Source organism: Oxyura jamaicensis, chromosome Z (assembly GCF_011077185.1).
Source record: "Oxyura jamaicensis isolate SHBP4307 breed ruddy duck chromosome Z, BPBGC_Ojam_1.0, whole genome shotgun sequence".
Taxonomy (NCBI): domain Eukaryota; kingdom Metazoa; phylum Chordata; class Aves; order Anseriformes; family Anatidae; genus Oxyura; species Oxyura jamaicensis.
The window spans coordinates 55,525,615-55,549,336 of NC_048926.1; the positions used below are offsets into that span (position 1 = coordinate 55,525,615).

General features: G+C 38.8%; 1 protein-coding gene across 5 annotated transcripts in view; it reads left to right on the plus strand.

Annotated features, from left to right (window-relative positions):
* Positions 1 to 23,722, plus strand: part of LNPEP (leucyl and cystinyl aminopeptidase) — a 61,973-nt gene that overhangs the window by 13,884 nt on the left and 24,367 nt on the right. For 3 of the 5 annotated variants that reach the window (XM_035309481.1, XM_035309479.1, XM_035309478.1), the window contains exons 2-4: positions 9,294 to 9,403; positions 12,640 to 13,480; positions 17,006 to 17,144. In XM_035309481.1, coding sequence (XP_035165372.1) covers positions 12,663 to 13,480; positions 17,006 to 17,144 — 957 coding nt within the window. In that variant the 5' untranslated portion in view covers positions 9,294 to 9,403; positions 12,640 to 12,662. The remainder of the gene's footprint in view (positions 1 to 9,293; positions 9,404 to 12,639; positions 13,481 to 17,005; positions 17,145 to 23,722) is intronic. The other 2 variants (XM_035309477.1, XM_035309480.1) reach the window with 1 other exon arrangement.

A 23,722-nucleotide genomic window follows, 5' to 3' on the forward strand; every position in this document is an offset into this window, starting at 1 on the left:
GAATCCAGAAATACTACTGCTTGTCTGATGCATTGAAGCAGAAGGTTTTGGTTAGGATTTTGCATAGGTTTCCCAGTATATGCAGGGTTATTACATGAGAACTTCAAGAGTCTTGTGCCAGTGCCCTCCTACTCTTTCTAAAAGTGACTTCCTGTGTCCCAGGGAGCTGTGTCTGTACTGCATGAGAAAATAGCAACAGGGAGTTTTTACTGGTTGAGCTGTAAAGCAGTTGTCCGTGGGCAAAATCTAGAAATTGTGTAGTGCTTCTGTTGGCTGGTCTTACAGAAGGACAACAAAGCAGTTTTTAAAATTAATCTTGGATATTTAAGTACTTTTTTTCCACTTAAAGTTTTTTTTATTACTTCCTCCAAAGCCTTGAGGCATTTATTTGCTCTGCGCTTCTCTGAGAAGTGTTTACCTATATTCTTTCAGTGCTGTCCTGAAAAAGCATTCCTTTCTTGATAATGTCTTTTCCCTGCTTAACTGCTTAAATATTCAGATACGTGCATTTGGCAGTACAGCATTTTTGGGCATTGCCTTAGGCACCTCAATGTCGATTGGTCACAAAACAAGGCAGCAACAAGGAAGAATTTTTAATTGGTCTAAATAAAAAAGACTATCAAGTTTTGCTTCTTGTGTAAGTACAGATGCATTACTCATGCTAATGCTACTGAATTCTTCCTTCCCACTGTGAGTAGGTACGTTTGATTGACCAGGACTATAACTATTAAGTATTACGTGTCATGGCACTGTGCAAAGCAATTGAACGTCTGTTTCTGGGAAATTCATGGTGAATTGCATTTAAGGTAGTATTTGCTGACAACTGTGGTAAACTTGGAGCTCAGTTGTCAGGCACTTGTAAGAACCAGTACAGTAGCAGGCAGTAATTGTTGCAAAGCTTCAGTGTGCAAACAAAAGCTCAACCATACCCATACCATCAGCTCAAAAGAGAGGGGCTTAGGGCAAAAGTGGGAGATAGAGGAAAGAAACTGTGTTCCAAACCATCATGGACAGGCCATCAGAGTTCTCAGGTTGTATCCTTTCAACCGGACCTCGCTGCCTTGTGTTAACTGTTGGTATATTTGGATGCTGTGCCATATACAGGACTAAGCGTTGCTTCTTGTAACTGGGAGAAGGAAGGAAGGTTTCTGATTAGTATTTAGTTATTAATAGTAGTTATTAGTATTCTGATTAGTATTTAGTAATTTAATAACTATTTGTTTTGAGATTATAGTGTCAGTTTTTATACTTGCTCAAACCTTTACAATGACCAGTATTATAACTATTACAAGGATTTCTGCATTGGAGTATTTGCTATTTTGTGTGTGTGTGTAATATATGTCCAATATAGAACTAACAATGGAATCTAAGACCTATGAAAGTCTTTCAAAGTCTACACGCAGTCTAAGGACTCACTTAGCACTCAGGTTATTTCTGAAAGGGCACCAAGTCCTCAGCCTCTCTGCAGGCAAGCTGAGATGCTGTGTCAGAGGGGCAGAGCTGACGTTAGTTAGAAAGGGGAGGGTTTAGAACTAAAGGGAATCTCTGCTTAGAAACTAAAGTAAGGCAAGAGTTTGCTCAGAGTTCTTGACCAAGCCAGGCTCTTAAATAAGGAAACACAAGGTAACTCCTCTGGTTAGTGCTGCAGGAAGTAGGTACGGTGCATCTAGTGAATCTGTCCACTTCAGTGCTCAGAGGAGTAGGACGAGCCTCAAACAGGATCACATTTTCAGTCATTCATCTTCTGCTGGGTAGCAGTAAGAGGAAGCCCAAGACCTTCTTCCTCAAGAAGAAGAGGAACAAAGAGGGGAATGCAGAGCTCACAACTCTCTCTGAGACATCTTGGACACAGGTGCTGGGGAAGGATGGAGGATGAAGGATGGACGATTTGGGGGATGCGATGAGAGGTCAATAAATCTTTCTGCTAAGAGGTGGAAGTGGTGATCCAGGAAAGGGAATAGACACAAGGATGTTCATTATATGCTGTTCCACCGGGTTTTAATAGCTGGGAGCACAGTATGCTGTAGGCAAAGAAACTGAGACAAGCTGTGAAAGTTTAGCAGTCTGCTTGATTAGGTCTGATAAGACTCACCTTGAAGTGGTGAGTAATCAGTGAAATAGACCAGAAGGTGCTAATGGTAAGGTAAAGAAATTTTAGGCTCGGCTTCAGGTTTCTGCACATTTTGTGGAGAACAGGACTACATGCAAAGCCTGGATTGATGATCAGTTGAGTTGGCTGTCTGTGACAGAAAGGACTGGACTACATAGCCCTACTGGCTCTGGGCAGTGCTAAATTCCTCATTCCTCCTATCAAGTCTTTAGACTCAGCAGGGATAGCTGGGAATTCACCTTGACAAGTAAGAGAGGTTCCTTTCCAGTGCCTCAACAGGTGATGAAGTTACTATGTGCTCAGTGTTTGGGTGGATTGAAAGGCTCCATCCCAATCCTCCTGTCCTAGCTACAGACATCTAGGGTGACAGGGTCTGTTTATTTGTATTGTTTGTACTAGCTAATTTAAACTGTTTAAAATCCGTATTCTGCTTCAGATATATATATGCTCTGTGCTTGGAAAGCATGCTTTTCTTTCACAGCCCCTGATGCAGCATCAACAGAGAATTAAAGCTTTAAATCCAAGTATGGATTAATTCTAAGTCCGTTTGTTTTTGACTAATTGACTTGTGTCTTTAATATAATTCTTTGTTCAGATCATGATGTGAAAATGGTTCACCTAAGCAACCAGTCCTAAGGCTAGAGATACATAGAGTACTACCAGAAGTGCTGCCAGTTTATCTGTCATGTTTGTTGCTACAGTTTACTAATGGCTGAGGGGACTTTTCTTGTCCATAATTCTTGAGATTACTATTTCTAAAGCATTATGCTCCAAGTTTCTTACAAAACTGAGGTTAATTCTGATTTGATCAGCAGGTTTTGAAATTGACAACACAGAAGGCAACTCTGAAGCTGCATCCAAACACTGAGAGTCTAAAGAAGGCTGTAGGTGGAAGGAGTTTTACATGCTCTTAAGTACATGTAGACTGAGCAGTTGTTGGCCTATGCAGCCAGGAAATCATCACTTATACTTGTATTCTTTGAGAGCTTTTGGGGGGGGGTAACAGATATCAACTAATGGTTGAGATAATGTCACCCATGCATTCAAATCCTGTGCAAAAGATCTTAACATACAGCATACAAATATTAGGACACACTAGATGGATATGAATTTGGGTGATACCTAAAAAAAAGGGAAGGCGGAATTAAAGCAGCAACATTGCCTCAATATTCATCACTTTTAAGGATTTTATTCTTACAATCTTAATTTCTCTTTCATTAGTCTATTGATATAAAATACTGTAAAACAAGTAAGTTTTAACTTTCGTTTCTTGATCTTTTTTTTGTCTTATCTCATTTGCTGAAGTGGGGTGGAGTGTTTGAAACACTTCCTTCCCAGCTTGATTTGTGAAACTCCTTTCTAACTTACCTGATTATGCAGTTCACAAATAGCATTAACTAGGGGAGTTGACCTAATTTTGTCTTTGTGTATTGAAAAAAAAAAAATCTAGCTGCTTTCTTTGAAAATGTTAACTATGAAAGTTTAAGCGTGTATTTTCAAAGGCTACCAATTCAGATGTTTAATTGGAGATTTACCAGCTAAATCCCTACTTCTCTGTGAGCCAAGGTTATTTTATTTCTTTAAACTGTTGAAAAGATATTGGATAAGTTGTACCTGTTGTCTTAAGCTCAAACGTTGGTTTACAGTGATGAAAATTCAAATCAGTGGTGTCTGGAATTAGTGGTTTTTAATTGGCTGAAGAAAGCAGTCTCCACTGAGGAAAATGATTGCACTCTTTGAAATATTTCTCACCTTTTGCATTTGTATAGAATTGCCAGTGCAGTATGTAGGATCTCAGTTTTCTGCAAGGTGTTTTTGTGTATCAGTTTTAGCGCCTGTGAAGCTGAACCTGTGTTTTGGAATGGTCTTTTGGGCTGCCAGTCTCCATTCCTTCCCCTCACCTATGGCAGGAACAGTAACTGCAACAATAGTTTTGGCTGATAATAAAATCAGGATCTGGAAGAAGATGTACAAGGAGTCCAGTATGGGGTGTACAGGTATGAGTGTTCCTCTCTTCCATGAAAGATTTAATGCTTTGCAATTCAGGTTTTTAGAGATTGATTCATTTCCTGCTAAGCCATATTGTTAGTGAACTAATATTAAGAGGAGCAAATCTGGACATAGAGGTTTTATTTTTACAAATAAAGTGACTTCATCACTGATTATTCATTTATTTTATCACTGAATATTCAGTGATCCATGTAGTAAGTAACTCAATGTAAGTTAAGGTTTATGGCTTTGATTAGGTAAATGTGAAAGATGGGTCTATGCCAAAATGAGTCAATAAAAACATTAAACACTATATTGTGGTGCTTTTCTAGAGTAGCATTCCTGAAATTTTCATCAGGACATTTCAGAAATATGTGAAGCATTAAGAGAACATTTTCCTCTCCTTGTCCCTCCTTTTATTTGAGGTTGTCAATGCAGGTCTGGGGATAGACAATTCAGCAGACAGTGCATGACCTTTTAATAGTTTTGCCAAACTCTCAGTGTCCCAAATGCCTAGAGTCACATTTTAGACAACTCTGCAATGTGAAAAAATACATTTTTGTTCATAAAGTCAAGCTTTGCCTTTCTTTCCTGCAATGCACTATATATTTTTTTCTAATCACATGCTTAATTGCTTTTATACTTAAAACATACATTTGTTTTAAAATTAAAATAAAATTTAAATATTGGTTTAATTTCAAAAAATCCATATAATCCCTACAAGCTTGCTGGGTATCATCTGTGCTGTTTTCCCCTACCTTGTTTTCCTCTTTCATGTTTTCAAACTATGTAATGCAAGTTCCTCTTTTTTTTTTTTTTTTATCTTTCACACGTGTGAAAAATTTCACTATGTAAATCTGAAGTAGATATATTTTTGTTTTTCCTCTTATAAGTACAGATGAATACTGTACTGTAACATGTTCATCCTTTTCATAAAAGAAGAGATCCTTCAGCAAGGATCAGCACATTACTTAGCATCCTTCAGCAATTCAGCACATTACTTAGAAATTTTGTAGTACTAGGTACACATAGATGTTTGCACAGAGAATAATACTTTTTAAAGACACTGTAGCTCAGAAAATTCTATACCTTTATCATGGCTAAAATTGTTTGTTTTTTTGTTTGTTTGTTGATAGTGGAGTGCTTCCAAAACTTGTTTTTCAGATATGATAAGATGAAGCTTAATTCATGAAGTAAAATATGAATATAGGTTTTACAGCAAACATTCTTCTGATACCTAATTTTCAAATTGTTTCTTTTTTCTTTTGTGGGCAACAGTTACGCTGAAAATACTACTTTTGATATAGAAGAGTGCAGTGACTTCATATACGTTGTTATTTCTGCAGTTTCTTCATTGGCTCTTCCTTGTGTCATAATGTTAGTTATGGAGAGGGATTAAATAATCTCAAAAGCAATAGCATTTGTACAGTCTTTGTATACATTATTACATACTAATATACGTTATATTTGTCCTCTATACATATACCTTTATGCTGTAGAGTGTAAAACTAATTTTATGAATACCAAAGGAATAGTGGAGCCTTTGCTTTGTGGAACTGTATTGGTTCTGTCTGGCATCTTGTCCTCAGCCTCGCTTTACCACCATGGTAGCTGGTTCATTGCTTGCTGCCTATGCTGATACCTTGCAAGTGTTTCACCACTGATTCTAGCAAACGTGACCATTAAATAAACAAGAAATATAAAATAGATCTTTAAAAGGAAAATAATACCTTGAAGCTACTTTTTGCCCTGTTGTATGGTCTTAAGAAATGCCACCTCTTTCCTGGAGAGAAAACTGATGTGTTTGTGGAATTTGCTGTTTGGTGAGCATCTGATGCTGCTAAAGAGAAGTTCAGCAGTGTAAAAGATGGATGTAAAAATTAGGTATGTAAAGTGTACTGTGGCCCTGGATAAATGTATCCTCATTGATAAACATCATTAGCTGTTCCTGAAATCAATCATTGCACAGTTACTTGACATAATATCAGTGAGTTGTGTGTTTGGGGAATGTACTTCAGTGCAGCTAGCTCTTAGTACATAATTTGAGTTGTAATGTTCAAGCTGAATAAGAGCTGTGCTCGTCTCGGCTTCCGTTGAATCTAGGGGGGTGACTGAGTGTGTGTGGGTTATGTTGTTTTAATCAATAATAGACTAACTAGTTCCCTGTTACACATTTATTGAGTTTCCTTGGTACTGGCACAGCAGAAATAGCGGGTACTCCTGTTTTTGCTGTCAAAACATAGCAAGGCAAGGGAAAGACATTGATTAATAAATGCATAATATCCCATATTTATAAAATTATCCATCCAGTTTTGCTGAGTCACCAGACTTTTCCCTTCCCATGGCTTTCTTAGCCTCTGCTTAGCTGAGGATGGTGTGCTTCTCCTTCCATACAAAGTGCCTCACTTTTAGCCTCAGATAGCAAACCAAGTCACTTGTTCATAGTTTTTCTGTGTTCCCTGATGGGCCGTTTTAGGACATGCTGGCAGATTAGTACATTTCTGTTTCTACACAGCACTAACTCTGTATCTCTCTCCTATTTCTTAAAATGCATTGAAGTGGTTTACCTGCAGCTGGAATCAAATTTTACTCCAGCTAGTAGCCATGCTTTATAGACAGAAACTTTTGGTCTGGCCATGAGTTTTACTACATACGCTGGTCTGCGACAAGATGCTGCCTGGTTGTTGTTTGGCTTCCTGGTTGTTCTGGGGTAATGGACAGTTTCCTGTGCCTGTCTCTGTGATAACGGCTCAGTTGCTACAAAATGATAGGTGCTACTTTAATTATTTTATCATTTCTTTCAGTAAAAATACTGCATGACACCTGCCCATTAATTGAAGATGATATTGTGATGGACAAAAAGTGGTGATGGTCTGACTAACTGTACCAGCGGGATTGCTTGGATTTTTTTTTAATATTTTAACCTCTTAATTGGGATACGTAAGGCTGAAAAAAGAATAAATGTCACAGCACTTTCTACATACATTTTAAAAGGGAATAAATCTGGGGAATAGACCAATTAAACTGATGTAAAAAATTAGAGTGAGTTTTCAGTTTTAAGTCAGACACAAGACGTCTTTCACCATCACTCATAATATCACCATCACTCATAATGAGATTCGTTATGTGGTGTTGTCTGAAGCTTTTATACATTGTCTGAGGAACAAGATAAGGGGCCTTTTTCAATGTAGTTTGTTCTAATTACTCATATTTCCACAGGTTGCTTGATTAAAGCAGCACTTATAAAACAGAATACTTCCAAGGGACCTACAGAGATCATCAAGTCCGACTGCCTGACCACTTCAGGGCTAACCAAAAGTTAAAGCATATTATTAATAGCATTGTCCAAATGCCTCTTGCCTCTTACAGTCATTTCCAACCCTTCAGTCTGGAAAATGAGAGGTGGTGATGCTTTGTGTTCTTAAGTCATGCCACTTTTTAACACCTAGATATGACTACACTGATCACATTTATGTAGTAAATTATGCATTGTGGAGTAGATACAGCAAGCTTATTTTATTACTGTCCTGTCCTGTTGTAACTACATGTGAATTTCATTTGTAAGTGTTCTCCTCTCTTTACAGAAAAGAACAGACTGGGCTTGTTAGGGTCCTCTGAATATTGCAGTGTGGACATCTGTCAAAACAGTTTTTCAGGCACCCGTGTTCCAGGACTAAACCCTTTTCATAAACAGCTGTTTTGAGAAAATGTCTGCTCTCTTTCATCTTGAAGTATAATAGGATTGCCTTTCTGGATTAGTGTATCACATTTAAGTTTTAACCTCACATCTGCCCTCAGGATTGCTTCTAAATCATGAATATTCCATTTTTTTTTTCTCCTATATACGATACAGATCACATTGATGTTAAAAAGCACTACTTTACATGTAATGAATTTCTGGAAAAACCAAGTAAATTCCTTTTTACTTGGGTATGTTTAAGCTTTTAGCTGTGGCAAGGGGAGCATAAGAAACCAGGTTGAGTGTCATTTCATTAGTGCTAACTAGGGAGCAACGTTAGGCCCAGCCCCATGACTTTTGATTAACCTCCTTCTTCACTCTAAGAAGGAGCTTATGTTTAGTAAGGGTTTACATTTTAAATCACCATGCCTGGATGACAGAACTTCTGTAGTGCATTTCAGTAACTCGGGTCCATATTTCCTTAGCTGTGAATTAGTGTGAGCACAGTGCCTCTGGTGTACCTGCAACTGGTATGGCAGTGGTTCACTGGAATCATGCTGCTCCTGTATAGGTTAAACTTCCCCAGTCTTGCAGTTATTCTATTTTTTTTTTTTCCTGCATTGCAATTAGAAACTGAATTAATCAGCTTCAGTCACTGAATTTGTTTGCCCCTTGACCATACTTGTGTGTAAGACAGCAGTGAAATGTGACGGTTGTAATACTGTTCTTCAGGCTGCTGCTTACTCCTTACGGTTTGTTGCAGCTTGTTACAGTACCTTTTTTGTCCTTCTTGTGGGCCTTTTACCTCACTGTAGTAGCTCATGGGTTTAAATGGAAAGGTCATAACAGTTCAGTCCCCATGATTGATGACTCACACTCTTGTCTTATAAATCCCTGTGAACCATCAAGAAGTACACACTTTACAATTTATCTGAGCATAAATGATTTAAACATACTTGCCATGGTTCCTCTTTGAAAACGTAGTGTGACTTCTGTGCTTCTGTGAACACGTACGTTCGCATTAGTAAGAGAGAACCTGATATGTTGTCTGCATGCTTTCAAGTGGAGAATAGAAGTCTGGTGATGCCATTGATCTTCATTGGAGTTCTGATCTCATAGCCCGAGATCAAAGTGGTAATCCAGTGCGACATTTTGCAGAATGGCAAAACAACTAAGGCCTTGGTTATTTCCAGTGTTTGCCAAAAAAAATGCATGGAAATTGGTTTTAAATGTTGTTTCCTTGAAACTATGGTGTTAAAACTGTGAATTACCTTGAAACTAGATTTTGTTTTAGTTTTTCTTATTTTCTGATCAGATTTTTCATATAATTATTTTGACCTGATAAGTTACTAGTGCTTGCATGCAGGTTTGAAAATTAAGATAGTTGACACTAGAAGAAACTTAACTAGAGAATAATTTCTTCAAAGAGTAAACTGTTCTATGAGCAGCAGAGCTGACGAAGCCTACATTCTGCCAGACTTACGTTCTTTATCTGTCTCCTCCTTCCTTCTGCAGTGCCTCCCCTGTCTTCTACCTCTTTTGCTGGCCATGCAGCTGCAACACTTGCCATGGCTGGGGTTGGAGCTGTGTACTGACTGGCTGCTGCCTTTGCAAGTGGTTAAGATGTGAGTCTTAATACCTGCCTTTCCTGTATAGCAGATGTAAATTTGTATGTCTTCTGCGAGCAGTTTTGGGGTGGGGTCAGGTTGGGACATGAAGGAATTCGGTTATCCTTCAGTCTCCTTTCAAACTAGATTGATTTGAATGGATCCTAGCCAATGGATTTGAAGAGCAACAAGGAACTGCTAGAAAAGCCCTTCTTGTGTAGAATTGTAAAAGATCTTCCGTTGCACAATACTTTGTCTTTCCACTTTTTTTTTCTTTCACTAGTTTGTCTGTATGTTTTCATTTGTAACTTAGCTTTCTGTCCTCTGTGCTCTGCGGGGCCTCCAATTTTGTATACAGAATCACTGAATGGTTTGGGTTGGAAAGGATCTTAAGGGGTTGGAACTGGATGGTCTTTGTCATGGGCAGAGACACCGTCCACCAGGCCAGGTTGCTCAAAGCCCCATCCCATCCCTCCTGGCCTTGAACACCTCTAGGGATTGGACATACACAGTTTCTCTGGGCAACCTGTGCCAGTGCCTTGCCACCGTCAGTGAAGAATTTCTTCATAATACCTCATCTAAACCTACCTTCTTTAAAACTGTTACCTGTTCTCCTGTCACTACACTCCCTGAGTTTGTTTCTCCCTATCTTTCTTGTAGGCCCCCATTAACTACTGGAAGGCCTCAATGAGGTCTCCATGAAGCCTTATCTTCTCCAGGCTGAAAAGCCCCAACTCGCTCAGCCTGTCCTCACAGGAGAGGTGCTCCAGCCCTCTGAGCATCCTCCTGGCCCTCCTTTCGATTCACTCCAACAGGTCCATCTCCTTCTTGTGCTGGGGGCCCCAGAGCTGAACACAGCACTCCAGGTGGGGTCTCACAAGAGCAGAGCAGAGCAGGGGGGAATGACCTCCCTTGTCCTGCTGGACAAGCTTGTGAGTAAACATGCTGCAGCTCAGAAACAATAGTGTTGGACCACTGAACTGAAATCACACCCTAAAGGCTTGCTTGAACACAAGCACTATAATGAGTAGTTTCTGTCCTCAAGCCCTTTTACAGGCTGCTTTTACCTGGAGGCTGGAGAAGATGACCTTTTGAAATCACTTCCAACCTCAATTGTCCTGTGCCCTTATGACCCTACTCATGGTCACAAAAGCACATTTATGCTGGGACAAAGGGTGAGCAGGTAAATCATAATGCCAGCAAATGCCTTGCTTTCATCCATTTCCATGTTGCTTGTTCAATTCACCAATGCACCTTCCTTCCTTTTGCTGAACTGTATGGGGTATGATTTTTGCCCCCCTCACACACACACTTTTTTAAGCGTTCAGAGCCCATTTCTGAAGCTATCTGAATACCCTGTCACTTCAATTCTGAAAGAACTAGCAGAAAAGTATCAAGAGTCACAAAAATTATTAGAGGACTGAAACATCTCTCCTATGAAGACAGGCTGAGAGAGTTGGGATTGTTCAGCCTGCAGAAGAGAAGGCTCCAGTGAGACCTTATAGTGGTCTTCCAGTGCCCAAAGGGGGGTCTTACAAGAAAGATGGAGAGCGATTTTTTACCAGGTCCTGTAGTGACAGGACAAGGGATAATAGTTTTAAACTGAAAGAGGGTAGATTTGAATTGGATATAAGGAAGGAATTTTTCATGATGAGGGTGAGGCACTGGCAGAGGTTGCCCAGAGAAGCTGTGGATGCCCCATCCCTGGAAGTGCTCAAGGCCAGGCTGGATGGGGCTTTGGGCATCCTGGTCTGGTGGGAGGTGTCCCTGCCCATGGCAGGGGGATTAGAACCAGGTGATCTTTAAGGTCCTTCCCAACCCAAGCCATTCTGTGGCTCTATGATTAAAATCAAATGTTGAAGGGGACCATAGTAATATAAATATATATTATATATTTATATATTTTGTGTATATATATATTTAATCTTTAATGTATTATAAGTGCACTGATATACTGATATCCCTCTATATATAGATTGGCAGTAAGTACATTCTTGACAGAAATTAGTAAAAGCCTTCTAAAACCGTTTTAGTAGGCTTTAGATTGAAAGAAAACTTTTATCTTTCTCATTTTAAAAATGATGTACAGTATTGAGATGTGATATGATTATTGTTTGGCTAACAATAGACCCTCATGTCTGAAAGAGCTTAGCTTCATATCCGAAGCCTTGCAGTTTGACAAAAGTTTTGCCTAGTCCCTTTGAGGCTGTGAAGAGGAATTTTTCTAATTAACTAATTCACAAGCACCTAAAAAGTTGGTAATGGCACTTCTTGCCCTCTTTGGTTGAGAAATCTATTTCTTATAGGTAGCTTTTCCATTTGAGCTGTTTTGTTCACCAGGCAGCTCTGTGCTGTCCAAAGAAAAAAAAGCTATCAACAACAAAACCTATCAATAACCTTTCTATGTTGTTTACAGTGCTCTGGATGAAATACAGTATGAAAAGAAACGCCTCATTTCTAAGGTTGCAACTTCTCTGTCTCCACGTCCAATAACCTGTATACAGTTCTTCTCAATAGTGTTTTCAGTTTTTCTACTTTTAACTGAGTGGGTTAACTGAAAGATAACTTTTTACATAAACAGTTACAGACATATGCAGAAGTTTGATCAAAATACAACTGCACGTGAAGAATGAAGGTACCTGATGCTGGTAGAATGAAGTAATCATTTTGAACTGTAATATTTATATTGCCTTGGGAGATATACCGTTTTTGGGGAGCTTATAAAAAAAAAAAAGTAATTCAAAAAATGTAAAATGGATATTTTATCTGTATAGTTGCCAGCACCTTGGCAGATACTCTCCTTTAACAAGGACTTAGTAACTAACATATTTAGAAGCACCTTAAGAACTGTATTGGCTGTCCATTCTTTATCCTGCAACATAAAAAACATCTCAGTGTACCTAATTCAGTTGAATACAAGTACAGTTATTTGCGGAAGGAGATACGTAGCCAAGGCACTGACATTAGTGAACTGGGAATGCCATGTAGTGATTCCAAACTGTGGTGCAAGATGTGACTGAGTATGCGCAACGGAAGCATCTTGAAGCCCAGAAGGGAGCAAGATACTGAACCAAAAGGCAGAAAAACGTGGGAATGTTTAATGAAAACAAACCTGAGAAAGAAAAATGGAGAGCTCTTGATGATAGTATGTGTGGTAACGGTGTTTCCTGTTCTTTACCTTAATAAACTGTCTTTGAGATATTATAATCATGCCTTTTGTTTTTGACGTAACATATGCTCCTTTCTTTTTACAGATCAAATTCAGTTACCCAGAAATATGATTGAAAACAGTATGTTTGAGGAAGAGCCCGATGTGGTTGACTTGGCAAAAGAGCCTTGTTTACATCCCCTGGAGCCCGATGAAGTTGAATATGAGCCAAGAAGCTCACGGCTCTTGGTGCGTGGCCTTGGGGAGCATGAAATGGATGACGATGAAGAGGATTATGAGTCATCAGCAAAATTGCTGGGAATGTCCTTCATTAATAGAAGCTCAGGTCTCCGGAATAACATGGCTGGCTATAGACAAAGTCCAGATGGATCGTGCTCGGTGCCCTCTACAAGGACCATGGTGGTTTGCAGTATTGTTCTTGTGATTGCGATTTCAGTAATAATGGTGATCTATCTCCTTCCCAAATGTACCTTTACCAAAGAAGGCTGCCATAAAAAAAATCATACAATGGAACTAATATACCCTTTGGCAACCAATGGAAAACTGTTTCCATGGGCAAAAATGAGACTTCCTTCTGATGTTGTACCATTGCATTATGATCTTGAGTTGCAGCCAAACCTTACTACTCTGAAATTTTCAGGATCTGTAAAGATAGTGGTTAATGTTCTCCAGGTAACTAGGAAGATTGTGCTTCACAGCTCAGGACTTAATATCACCAAGGCATCACTTACTTCAAAAGGAGGAAGTCAAGCGAAGCCAGTTGAATTGCTGGAATATCCATTGCATGACCAGATTGCAATCATGGCTCCTGAGGCTCTCCTTGTAGGACAGAATTACACTGTCAACATAGAATATTCGTCTAATTTATCGGACACCTACTATGGCTTCTACAAAATTTCTTACAAGGATGAGAATTTTAAACAAAGGTATGCACACAAATACTGCTTCTCTCTTCTGTCATTTCTAGATTGTGCTTTAGTAGAAATAACAAGGGTAGCTTTTTCTATTGAATTTTTTGTACAACAGGTTCCTATTGAACAAAGTGAATCTTTAACCTCCTGATGTTTTAAATCTAGAGATTAAAATAAATCCTTTAATTTTTCTTATGTTGCTGACACTTTAAGTAAAGTTGCTAGGGAGATGGAAGTTACCAGTGATTAAAATCAGCAGTGCCTGGGAACTGTCTTTCATGGATGAGTTCATTAAGTCAGGGCAGTTTCTTCCTCAGTTTAATGTAGTAGTGCCGTATGGTGCTTATAGGTAGCTATAGTGTGGCTTTTTTGTTGTTTAATTTTTAGTTCCTCTTGATGGAAATGTTCTTGGCTAGTAGATACTACCACCAGTGTGGAGAATGAGGGCTTTTTACGAAGAAGATTAGTGAAAATAGCTACCACCCATCAGCCACTTGAAATGGTCCTTAGCCTGACTGTGTACTTTAGATTGTTCATGCCTTTTTAGCATATAATAGTCCATGCAGATTTTCTAGAAACAGAGTGGTGAGAAAAAAAAAAAAAAAAAAAGAGCATTATGGGTAAGTTCACTTTGCTGACAGGAAAGTACATGTGAAGGGCCTACAAAACGGCTATTAAATGGAATAAATGCCAGCTTGTTTTAAGAAATGCTGAGACCTAAAGTAAAAAAAAAAAAAAAAAAAAAAATCCAAGGAAAAAGTAAAATGGTACATAAAGGGAAAAGCATGGGAAAGGGGAAAAAATGTCATCAATGTTACAAATGCTTGCAACAGCAGAGAATTTGTATAGAAATGCCCAAAATAATGATCAGTAGATTTTGTTTCCTGAAAGGAGAAGGAAAACTTTATAGCTAATACTACTGAAATTGTCCTCTGGAAAAGGGATCACATGGTTATTTTACTTATTTTCAGTGACTTAAAACAAGAACTTTTGTTGAGCTGTTGCTCTCTATTTTTAGTGAGATTCCTTGAAGAATAAAACATATGTGGCAAACTGGTTATAATTTTTTCTCTTTCCAGTGAGATACAATAACTATGCTGCTACTGTTTGAATTATTCAAGTCCCTCAAGGGTAGCCATCTTTTAAATAAAAACTGCTCAGTGTAAAGATGATTTCATAGACTGTTAGGAAGCTGCACAACATGTGAAAGATACATTTCTTATTCTGTAAATAAAAATAGCATATTTTGTTTCAGATTCAGCAGGCCTCTCTAGGCACTGGCAAGATATTTAAACTAAAACATTTATTTTTCAGAAGTTTACTCACGGTTTGCTGTTAAAACTCCCCATAGCTATGTCCTAGTGGATCTGTAACATACTGCTGAAATGTACAAGAGAATAGGTTGTCTGCAGCAGCTGTCTTCAAGTATATTCAAGGACTGGTGGAATATAACTGTGCTCTTGAAGTGATCAGCACCTGTGGGGTGAGGCAGAAACTTTCTCCCCTTCGCTCCTGTATGTTTCTGCTGGTCCTTACGTGAGCTTGTCTGGTAGGCTTTCTGTAAGAGATCAAGAATTTGAAGACAGAATTTTGGTTTAAAGCATGTCTGGTATGATCCAATGTGCCCAGTTCTGAGGAAGATGCTTTACTGAGGTAAAAAAGTTCAGATCCCTAAGGTAGCACACTGTCAATAAGCCTCTTATGCTCAGGAGGAGCCCATTCATACACTAATACATGATATTGTATGTGTGATGATCAGTGAGAACCTGCTGCTTCCTGGGAAACCACTGCTCTCCCTCAATCTTCTGACAATGTAACAAAAATATCAAAAGTCTTTCTGTGTTGGAATTCTTTATGTAATAAAATATCACAAAGGCTGTACATAGCATCAGAAGAATGTAACTACAAGGTGAAATGAAATAGATGTAAGTAGCTTATCACAAGCCCTGAAAGACATAGTCTCATTTCACTCCATATTTCATGGTGGTAAGAGTAGAGTCCTGCAGTAAGGTGGCAGAAGGCAAAAATAACATGAAATGTTTTAATTAGCTACTTCTTGAGATTTCATATTTTTTGTAGTCTGATGCAATTTCAGCTTTGTCATCTTGCATTTACAGTAGAAATAGCATGTACGTGCAGAGGAAAAAGATAACATGAATATGTTTGGAGGATTTTGTCCACCTTTACTCTAGTGCTGCCTGCTTTTGTTTAAGGACAGGATGCTTTAACTTACATATTTCTCAATATTTTTTTTCCAGTAAACTTTACTGATGTCGTCATTTCCATTGCACTGCATGCCTCTGTTTCCAGGGATGTTGTCTTTGTATGCTTGTGGCTGGTGTTTTTAGAAATACAGGCTATATTGACAACATCTGTTTTTATTGCATTTTCAGTATAAAACTCAATCTATTGTGAGAAAAAAAAAAAAAAAACAACTTATTTTCTTCTAAATATTTTTTTACATTGTAATGGAAATACTGAAATTATCAAATGGCAAAATAATTCACTGTTTCCAGATGCATTTAGTAATAATAATAATAATAATAAAGAAAAAACAGATTGCGTCCTATTTATATTTTTACACAAAATGGATCTTTGTGAACTTCAAGATCATGATTGATGGGAAAGAGAGGACTAAAGCTGAAAGCTGACCAGGAGAATAAGTCTTATGAATTGACAGTGACATGCCTCCTCAGAAAAGCTGTAGGTCCAAAAATGTTGGAGTCAAAAAGAAAAAGAAAAGACAATCCCCCAAAGCTTGTGGGGAGCTTGGCAGTAGGTTTAAAATAGAAAAAAAAAAACGGTTGGAACCACTGGTCTCTCCATGGTTTATCTCTGGTAAATGGAAGACAATTGGTGAACTTCATGTTTAGGTCCCACAGTTGTCCTGGGGAGCAGAATACAAGTCAGAGACACTCTCCAGAAAAAGCTGTAATTTCTGGAGCTAGTTAATATCAAAACACTTGAGGAGGAACACAGATGTTTGAGAGGTTCTCTTGTGATGACTAGTTGTTGTGTTAGAGGTAAAACAGTGCATGAATTTACATCCACTAGCTATTGAAGCGAGCAGAAAGACAGCTGAGCTGCAAGAGCATCCTCAGCTGAAGGCCCAACAGTTAGGTGGAAAGGCTTCCCTGTCATTATGTCTGCTGCTGAGGTTTCAAACATTTTATATGGTGGGCATGTCCACTGATTAATTTTTTTGTCTCCTTTAAGCTTTGTTCCCTCTTTCTGGAAAGGTCACTGGTCTGGTGACTGTTCTTTAATTGTGTTAATCCAGGTAGAGGATAAGAAAACAAAAAACAGCCAAGGAGATTAGTTCTTCAATAGATAAGTTTCATGGGTTTCAGAAAGACTTTATAATCCTAATGAAACATTTATTCTAAATGGACCAACCATATCATCTGCCATTTGGAAAGCTTCTTCCGTAGCAAGCAGTTGAAAGGTTTGCGGGGAAAGATGTCTGTGTACAATCATACATAAATTGTCATTTATCCTTTTCATAATTCTTAATTTGCCCTTCTCTACTCTTTTCATTAGGTGGTTTGCAGCAACTCAGTTTGAACCTCTAGCAGCAAGGTCTGCTTTTCCATGCTTTGATGAACCAGCATTGAAAGCTACTTTTTTAATCAAGATCAAGAGAGATGAGAAACTTACTGCTCTGTCAAATATGCCAAAGGTACTTTTGTACAGGAATTTTAGTAGAGCTATCTCCTAGGTAATCTGTGTAAGTTCTTTGCATTGTGTTTGCTGCATTAATGTTCAGGGGGGTAAATGAGAATCATAGGATCATCTAGTTTGGACCTTGAGAAGGTAAACTGTACACTCTGATTTTCTTATAAAACACATCTGTTCCTCAAGGACTTAAGCTAAGTAACTCTGGGGGAGGGGAACAACTGATTAACACACTGTATAATGCAGGGATGTTATTTTGTAGTGACAGTTGAATGGCTGTATAAGGGATTCCTGCTCAGGGTAAATGAGTTGTAATCTTGTCGGATTTTGTTGTTCGTACAACAATCAGAAAAGCACTTACAGTTTTCTTTGGAGGTTTCTGTGTTTGCTGATTTTGCACATTTGCAGGAGACTGGAATGTCTTTATCAACAGCTTCTGTATCAGTAACTAGGAGCAGTCTCTGTAAAAGATATGCCTGATACAGACTTTGGAGTATGAATGAGGCTCAAAAGTAGGGTGTAAACAGAGTCTCAACCCCAGAATTCAAATAAGGGTCTGAAATTTCTTCAGGTTGATCCTTTCCGTTAAAATCTTCTACAAGCATATCTGAATTTTATGGTGATGCTTTACGCCGTTAAGTGTTTGGAGAAACCTTAATAGAAACCTAATTCATTTAGACAGACCATCAAGACTAACTTACCTCCTAGTCTGTATCTGAACTAGGTCCTCTCACATCAAAAGCATAACCAGCTTTTATCACCCAATAGAAACGCCTGAATATTGATATTAATCTACCTAATAGTGAAAAAAACTGTGCCCTCAGTGTTGGTGAAACATATGTATACTGTGCCAGTCTACATGGATTTCAGGAGGCTGTCAAAGGCTCAAATGATGGCGTAGCTGCCCCACTTTTTGAAAAGAAAACTGATAATTGTGCCCATGTAAAATGATGTCTTCTTCATATAAAACAAATGTTCATGGATTTGTGGTGATTCTCAGCAATTTAATAGGATTTCAGCACCTTGGTTTATATCCAGGTCTAAGAGTACATTATTGGCTGCTCTCTTCACTGAATCACTATACAAACTGCTTGACAACTCTCCTTTTTTTTTCTCTTGTTGTAAACAAGAAAGGGCAGTTACTTGCTTTCCTCTGCCAGAAGTTGGACAAGTGGTAAAAGTAATTTCCATAAAACAGCTTCTATCATTTTTTATATACAGACAAACTACTGTTTGTCATTGCTGCTTGTGTTTAGATGTTGCTGAGCAAATTGCAAATAGTTGCTTAAAATTTATTCTGTTCTTAAGCATACCTTCCACAGATCGTGAGTACTTTGGAAAACATACTTGCCAAGAATATTTGTGTTTGCAACTCTCTACTGCACCACATCACCACAGAAGGCAAACTACTATCCTAATCCTGGTATATTCTAAATATTCTCTTGCTTGTCGATGGATATCATTATGAGATGAGAAAGGACACATAGTGCAACAAAATAGCCCAATTTGGAAGGGACCCACAAGGATCATCATGTCCAACTACTGGCTCCACACAGGACCACCTATAAATAAGCCCATGTGTCTGAGAGCATTGTCCAAATGCTGCTTGAGCTCTGGCAGGGTCAGTGCTGTGACCACTGCCCTGGGGAGCCTGCTCCAGTGCCTGACCACCCTCTTGGTGAAGAACCTTTTCCTAACATCCAGCGCAAATCTCCCCTGTCCCAGCTCCATGCCGTGCCCTCGGGTCCTGTCGCTGTCCCCAGAGAGCAGAGCTCAGCGCCTGCCCCTCCGCTCTTCTCGTGAGGGAGCTGCAGGCCGCCATGAGGCCTCCCCTCGGCCTGCTCTGCTCTGGGCTGAGCAAACCCAGTAGCTCCTCATATGTCTTCCCCGCTAGACCCTTCATTATCTTTTTAACCCTCCTTTGGACACCCTCTAATAGGGTTATGTTCTCTTTATATTGTGGCACCCAAAACTGCACACAGTGTTTGACGTAAGGTCGCACAAGTGCAGAGCAGGAAGAATCACTTCTTTTGACCAGCTAGCAGGACCGTGCCTGATGCCACCCAGGATATGTCTGGCCCTTTTGGCTGCCAGGGCACACTGCTGACTAACATTCAACTTGTTGTTGACCAAAACCCCCAGATTCCTTTGTGGGGGGCTGATCTTCTGCCTCTTATCCCTATTCTGTGCCTATATCCAGGGTTTCCCTGTCCCAGGTGCAGCATTGAGCACTTGCTCTTGTTATATTTCATACTGTTGGTGACTGCCCAGCTTTCTTCTTTAAGATCTGTCTGTCAAGTGTCTCCACCCTGGAGGGAGTGAACTGCTCCTCCCAGTTTATTTTCACCTTTAAACTTCCTTAAATAGACCTTCATGTTCTGCATCCGAGTCATTAAGGAAAACATTGAGGAGAACCGTCCCCAAAATGGAGTCCTGAGGACCCTGCTAGTGACTGGCTTCCATCCAGATGTAAACTCTATTTGCTATAAGTATTTGAGCCTAACCAGCCAGCCAATTGTTTACCTATCATATCATGTATTTATCTGGCTGTATGCTGGACATTGTGTCCAGAAGAATACTGTGAGAGACAGCTTTGCTAAAATCCCCCCAAAATCACATCTACTGTGTTCCTGTGCTCAACTAGATGGGTAACTTCATGGTAAAAGGAAATTCAGTTAGTTAAGCAGGACTCTAATGAACCAATGCTGGCTGTGACTGATGACTGTTGTCTTTAAAGTGTTTTTCAGTAACACCCATGATTATCATCTCTAAAATGCGATAGTTTTCATCTCTATTAGAATTATTTGGTATACCTATGGCATCAAGTGGCTTGGTTGCCCTCTTGACTGTTAATGACTGGCAGATGAAATGGAGGGAAAAATAATGATTAATTCTGCTTCACTGTCACACGTGGTTAGGTATCTAAGGAAAATGGTTGGGGATGATTCAAGATCAAGGATGGTATTTTGGGGGGTTGCTGAGTGTTACTATTTTAGTTTATCTGTCTTTAAGTTCTGTGTTCTCCTTTAATGTCTACTTCTTTGCTTGACTTTTTGCTTCATTTTGGAAATCTTCGCTATTCAGGAATCTTTAATTCCTCTTTGGAAGTTTGAAAGGAATTACTGGTCTGCTGTCCTTTATTATGTCTGCTAATGCCAGTTGTGGTTGATCATAGGCTTCTCCAAAAGAGAAAGCAAGGGCCCTCACAGTAACAGAGGCATGTCTACTTCCCTTGCTTTTCTCTCACAGTCTCACAGTGTGTCTGTGCAGCACCTCCATCCAGCTTTCTTCAGTAAATGCTTTGTTTTGTCATTTAATCTAACAACTCTATCAACTTTCCTTTCTCTTCTGACTTCACTTAGATTTCATGTTTTTTGTGCAAGGTGTTTGTGCAATGTTTTTTGTGCAGGAAGAAGTAATCTGGGAAACTACTGCATTAATTTGTGGCATTGGGAAAGGCTGCGAAAGTTCAAACTGTCTTCTTGTAAATTATGCAAATGGGTCACTTAATGCAGTAAGCCTCAGTATGTATAAGCAGGCTTTTCTCCCATCCTGAGAGAATCAGCAGGTGAGCTGCTTGTAGCTGAAGCTCTTTGTTGCCAAGACTTGTGACTTTTGAGTTCAATTGTTCCAACTAACATGCCTGAAATTGCAACTCTGTATTTCCTGGTTAGTGAGTTATTGCTTCTTGTCAGAGGATCTTCCTCTAATGAGTCAGGCTTCCACACCTTAAGACATACGATGTAAATCTGGAAAGAATGACAGTTATTTGCCTTCACCTTGCATCTTTCCATAACGTCTGCCTTGCATTGCCAGTCCTGCAAGGTATGCACCTGTGGCATTTTGCACTGAGGAGGGAACCGTTCCCCACCTCATTTGTTTCTGCTCAGCTCCAAGCGCTGTTAAGCAGTTGGTTGCTCTTTCTTTGTGTGTGTGTGTCAAAAGTTATCATCCTCATGGAGAAAACATACTGATAAGGTGCTTTTAAAGTTAGATCATTAATGCATTTTTTTCTCTTCCTCTTCACTTCAGGACACATTCACATTTAAGTTCCTAGCCTTTCTTGCCGCAGTGTCGTATTCATTGCATTGCTCATTTTTCAAGGAGGTAGGAAGCCATTTGAAAAATGGATATTTAGGAAATGTGTCCTTTTACTCCTACTTGCAGTGAAAAATGGGTTGGTATTGCACATTTGTATCATCTTAAACATGGATGTTACATATTTTCCCCGTTGATTGCTTTAACTACATACTCAGAGGTTTCTGTATTGCATAGAAAATGTGCGTTCCTTTCCTTGTTCCTAGCATTGTGATCTACAGTCATTCCTCAATGAGTGATTTTTATGGCACTCCTGCATCTTAAATTCCCTTCTGAATATGTCTCTCCTGCATCTTTTTGGCATTTTGATTACTGCTCGTGTTTGTCGTACCACTTGAGTTACCGTCAAATCTGCTGCTGCTGCTTCTGCCTTGAATACTACATCTCTTCAACTACCCATGAGTGCCGTAGGCAGAAGGTCCTATCCTTTCAAGCTAAGAATTCTCATTCTCTCCCATCTTGTCAGGCTTTTTCCATCATCTGGTTCTCTGCTTTTTAGTCCACTTCTCTGTCTTGCTGCATTGGTTCCTGGTAGCTGATACTTTTTACTGCACTTCAGGTTTGCCCACTATCTTTTTTCTCTGTACCAATTACTAAGCTTGTTATAGTGAGAATGTTTTAAGAGCACAGAAGACAAAACATCTAAAAAACTGTCACTTTCATTTTTTCTTGTTGTTTCCATCTCCGTTTTAAAATATGGTTCCTACATTGTTTTTGTGATAAAGATTTGAGAAGGCCTCCTTATGTGAAACAAAGAATATCGAAAGAAGACATTAACAGCAGTGAAGTTGTATGTTTAGTATTGAGAACCCAAGGCGACTTCTGATGTCAAACGGATAAGTCAGATTTAATTAGAATTTATCAAGAAGATATAAGAACACACAGAGTGAGTGAATTGATAGTTTTGCTAATGGACAGCATCTCTAGAACAATTACTCATTTGCGTTTATATTGCAAACAATGTTTTTTTTATTTTGTTTTGCTTCCTCTTTCTTCAACTCGATACCCTGATAACTTGATACTGTATGTTACCTCATTTGTTGTTACATGATACCTAAACATGCAGTTAGTGGGTTTAGAAGTGGTCCCTTTGGGTTTTGTAGTTTGTCAGGAAAACTTGCTCTCCTATGCTTGTGAATTACGGTAAAATCTTAATTAGTGTGACTGTACAAAACAAAGAAGTTAGATGAGTTTCTGTGGAAAAGTATGTTACCTCAAGAACATTCCTGGCATCAATTTGTTCTCTTGTAGCAGTACTGACTTTTATACGCAAACCTTCTTTTAATTGGCATGTGTTGTTTTTTTTTTTTTTTTTGTCCCTGATCTTCCAAGTGCTCTAGCACATGCTGAACTCTTACATTTCAGGCTTAACCTGGATTAGATATTCTGTTAGGTAGCATGGGATCCCAGTGCAACACTTCAGGCTAGTGATCTGATTTGTGTATGCATAAAGAAGGGAGTACCAAATGTGGATAAGGGCATCTTGTTGCATAAAGCATATTCCATTGGTGAGATCACTACTAGGATAGGCCCTCTTCTGAAAATAAACACTTAAACAGACCTCTGTTAGGAAAAATAAATAACTGCAATTTCTCCTGTAATAACTGCATGTCTTGGGAACAGGCTGTACTGGATGGAGACAATTAAGATCAGATTCTTTTCTCTATCCAGGAGAATGTTAAAGGGTTAGCTTTGTCAATTTCTATAAATACTTACATGAGCAGGAGATCTCTGAAGCAGGATTTCTCAACTAGTGTGTGCACAGCTAATATGGCAATATTTAATGGCTGACACGCATTCAAGCTAGAAATAAACTGTATGAGTTCTGGGCTTGTGTTTTGTGTATTTATTTTTTTATTTTTATTTTTTAATGAGGATAACTGACTTGAAACAATTTATTTGCAGCCACAGCAGACACTTTGTCCCCTTAAGTACAGTATCACTTTTTATGATAATGAAGCTGTAATAAAGACAAATTTATGAATGTTTTGAAGAAATTCAAGAAGGACATTCTGTTCGTACATGGTGGCCAGACACAATGATTGTATTGCTGTGCTCAGGATTAAGTATATATTCCTCTTTCAGGCTGGCAGTTGATTTTTTGTGACAGTTAAATGTTAAGTTGTTGTTTGGTTTGAATTAGTCTTATCCAAAGCTAGAATTATTGATTGATTGATTGATTTTTTTTGAATGCTCATGGTTTCTGGAAACAAACATATTTATGAAGTTTCAGAAGACACATGTACCACTGTCACGGTCTTCAAACCTTTACTATTCTGCATTACTGATTTTATACGTTTAGCTGTTGTCTTTATGTAATTTCTTTGTGAAGGACTATACAAAGAAGTATAGAGAAGTATATACCTCTACGCGTAAAGCTTGCCTTTCCAGAACTAATATTAAAGAAAAACTTCTGTGTTCTTAAGAAGTATTTGTAAAATACACCATGGTATCATACTTCAGAAGGTTGAGTGGGCAGCTATA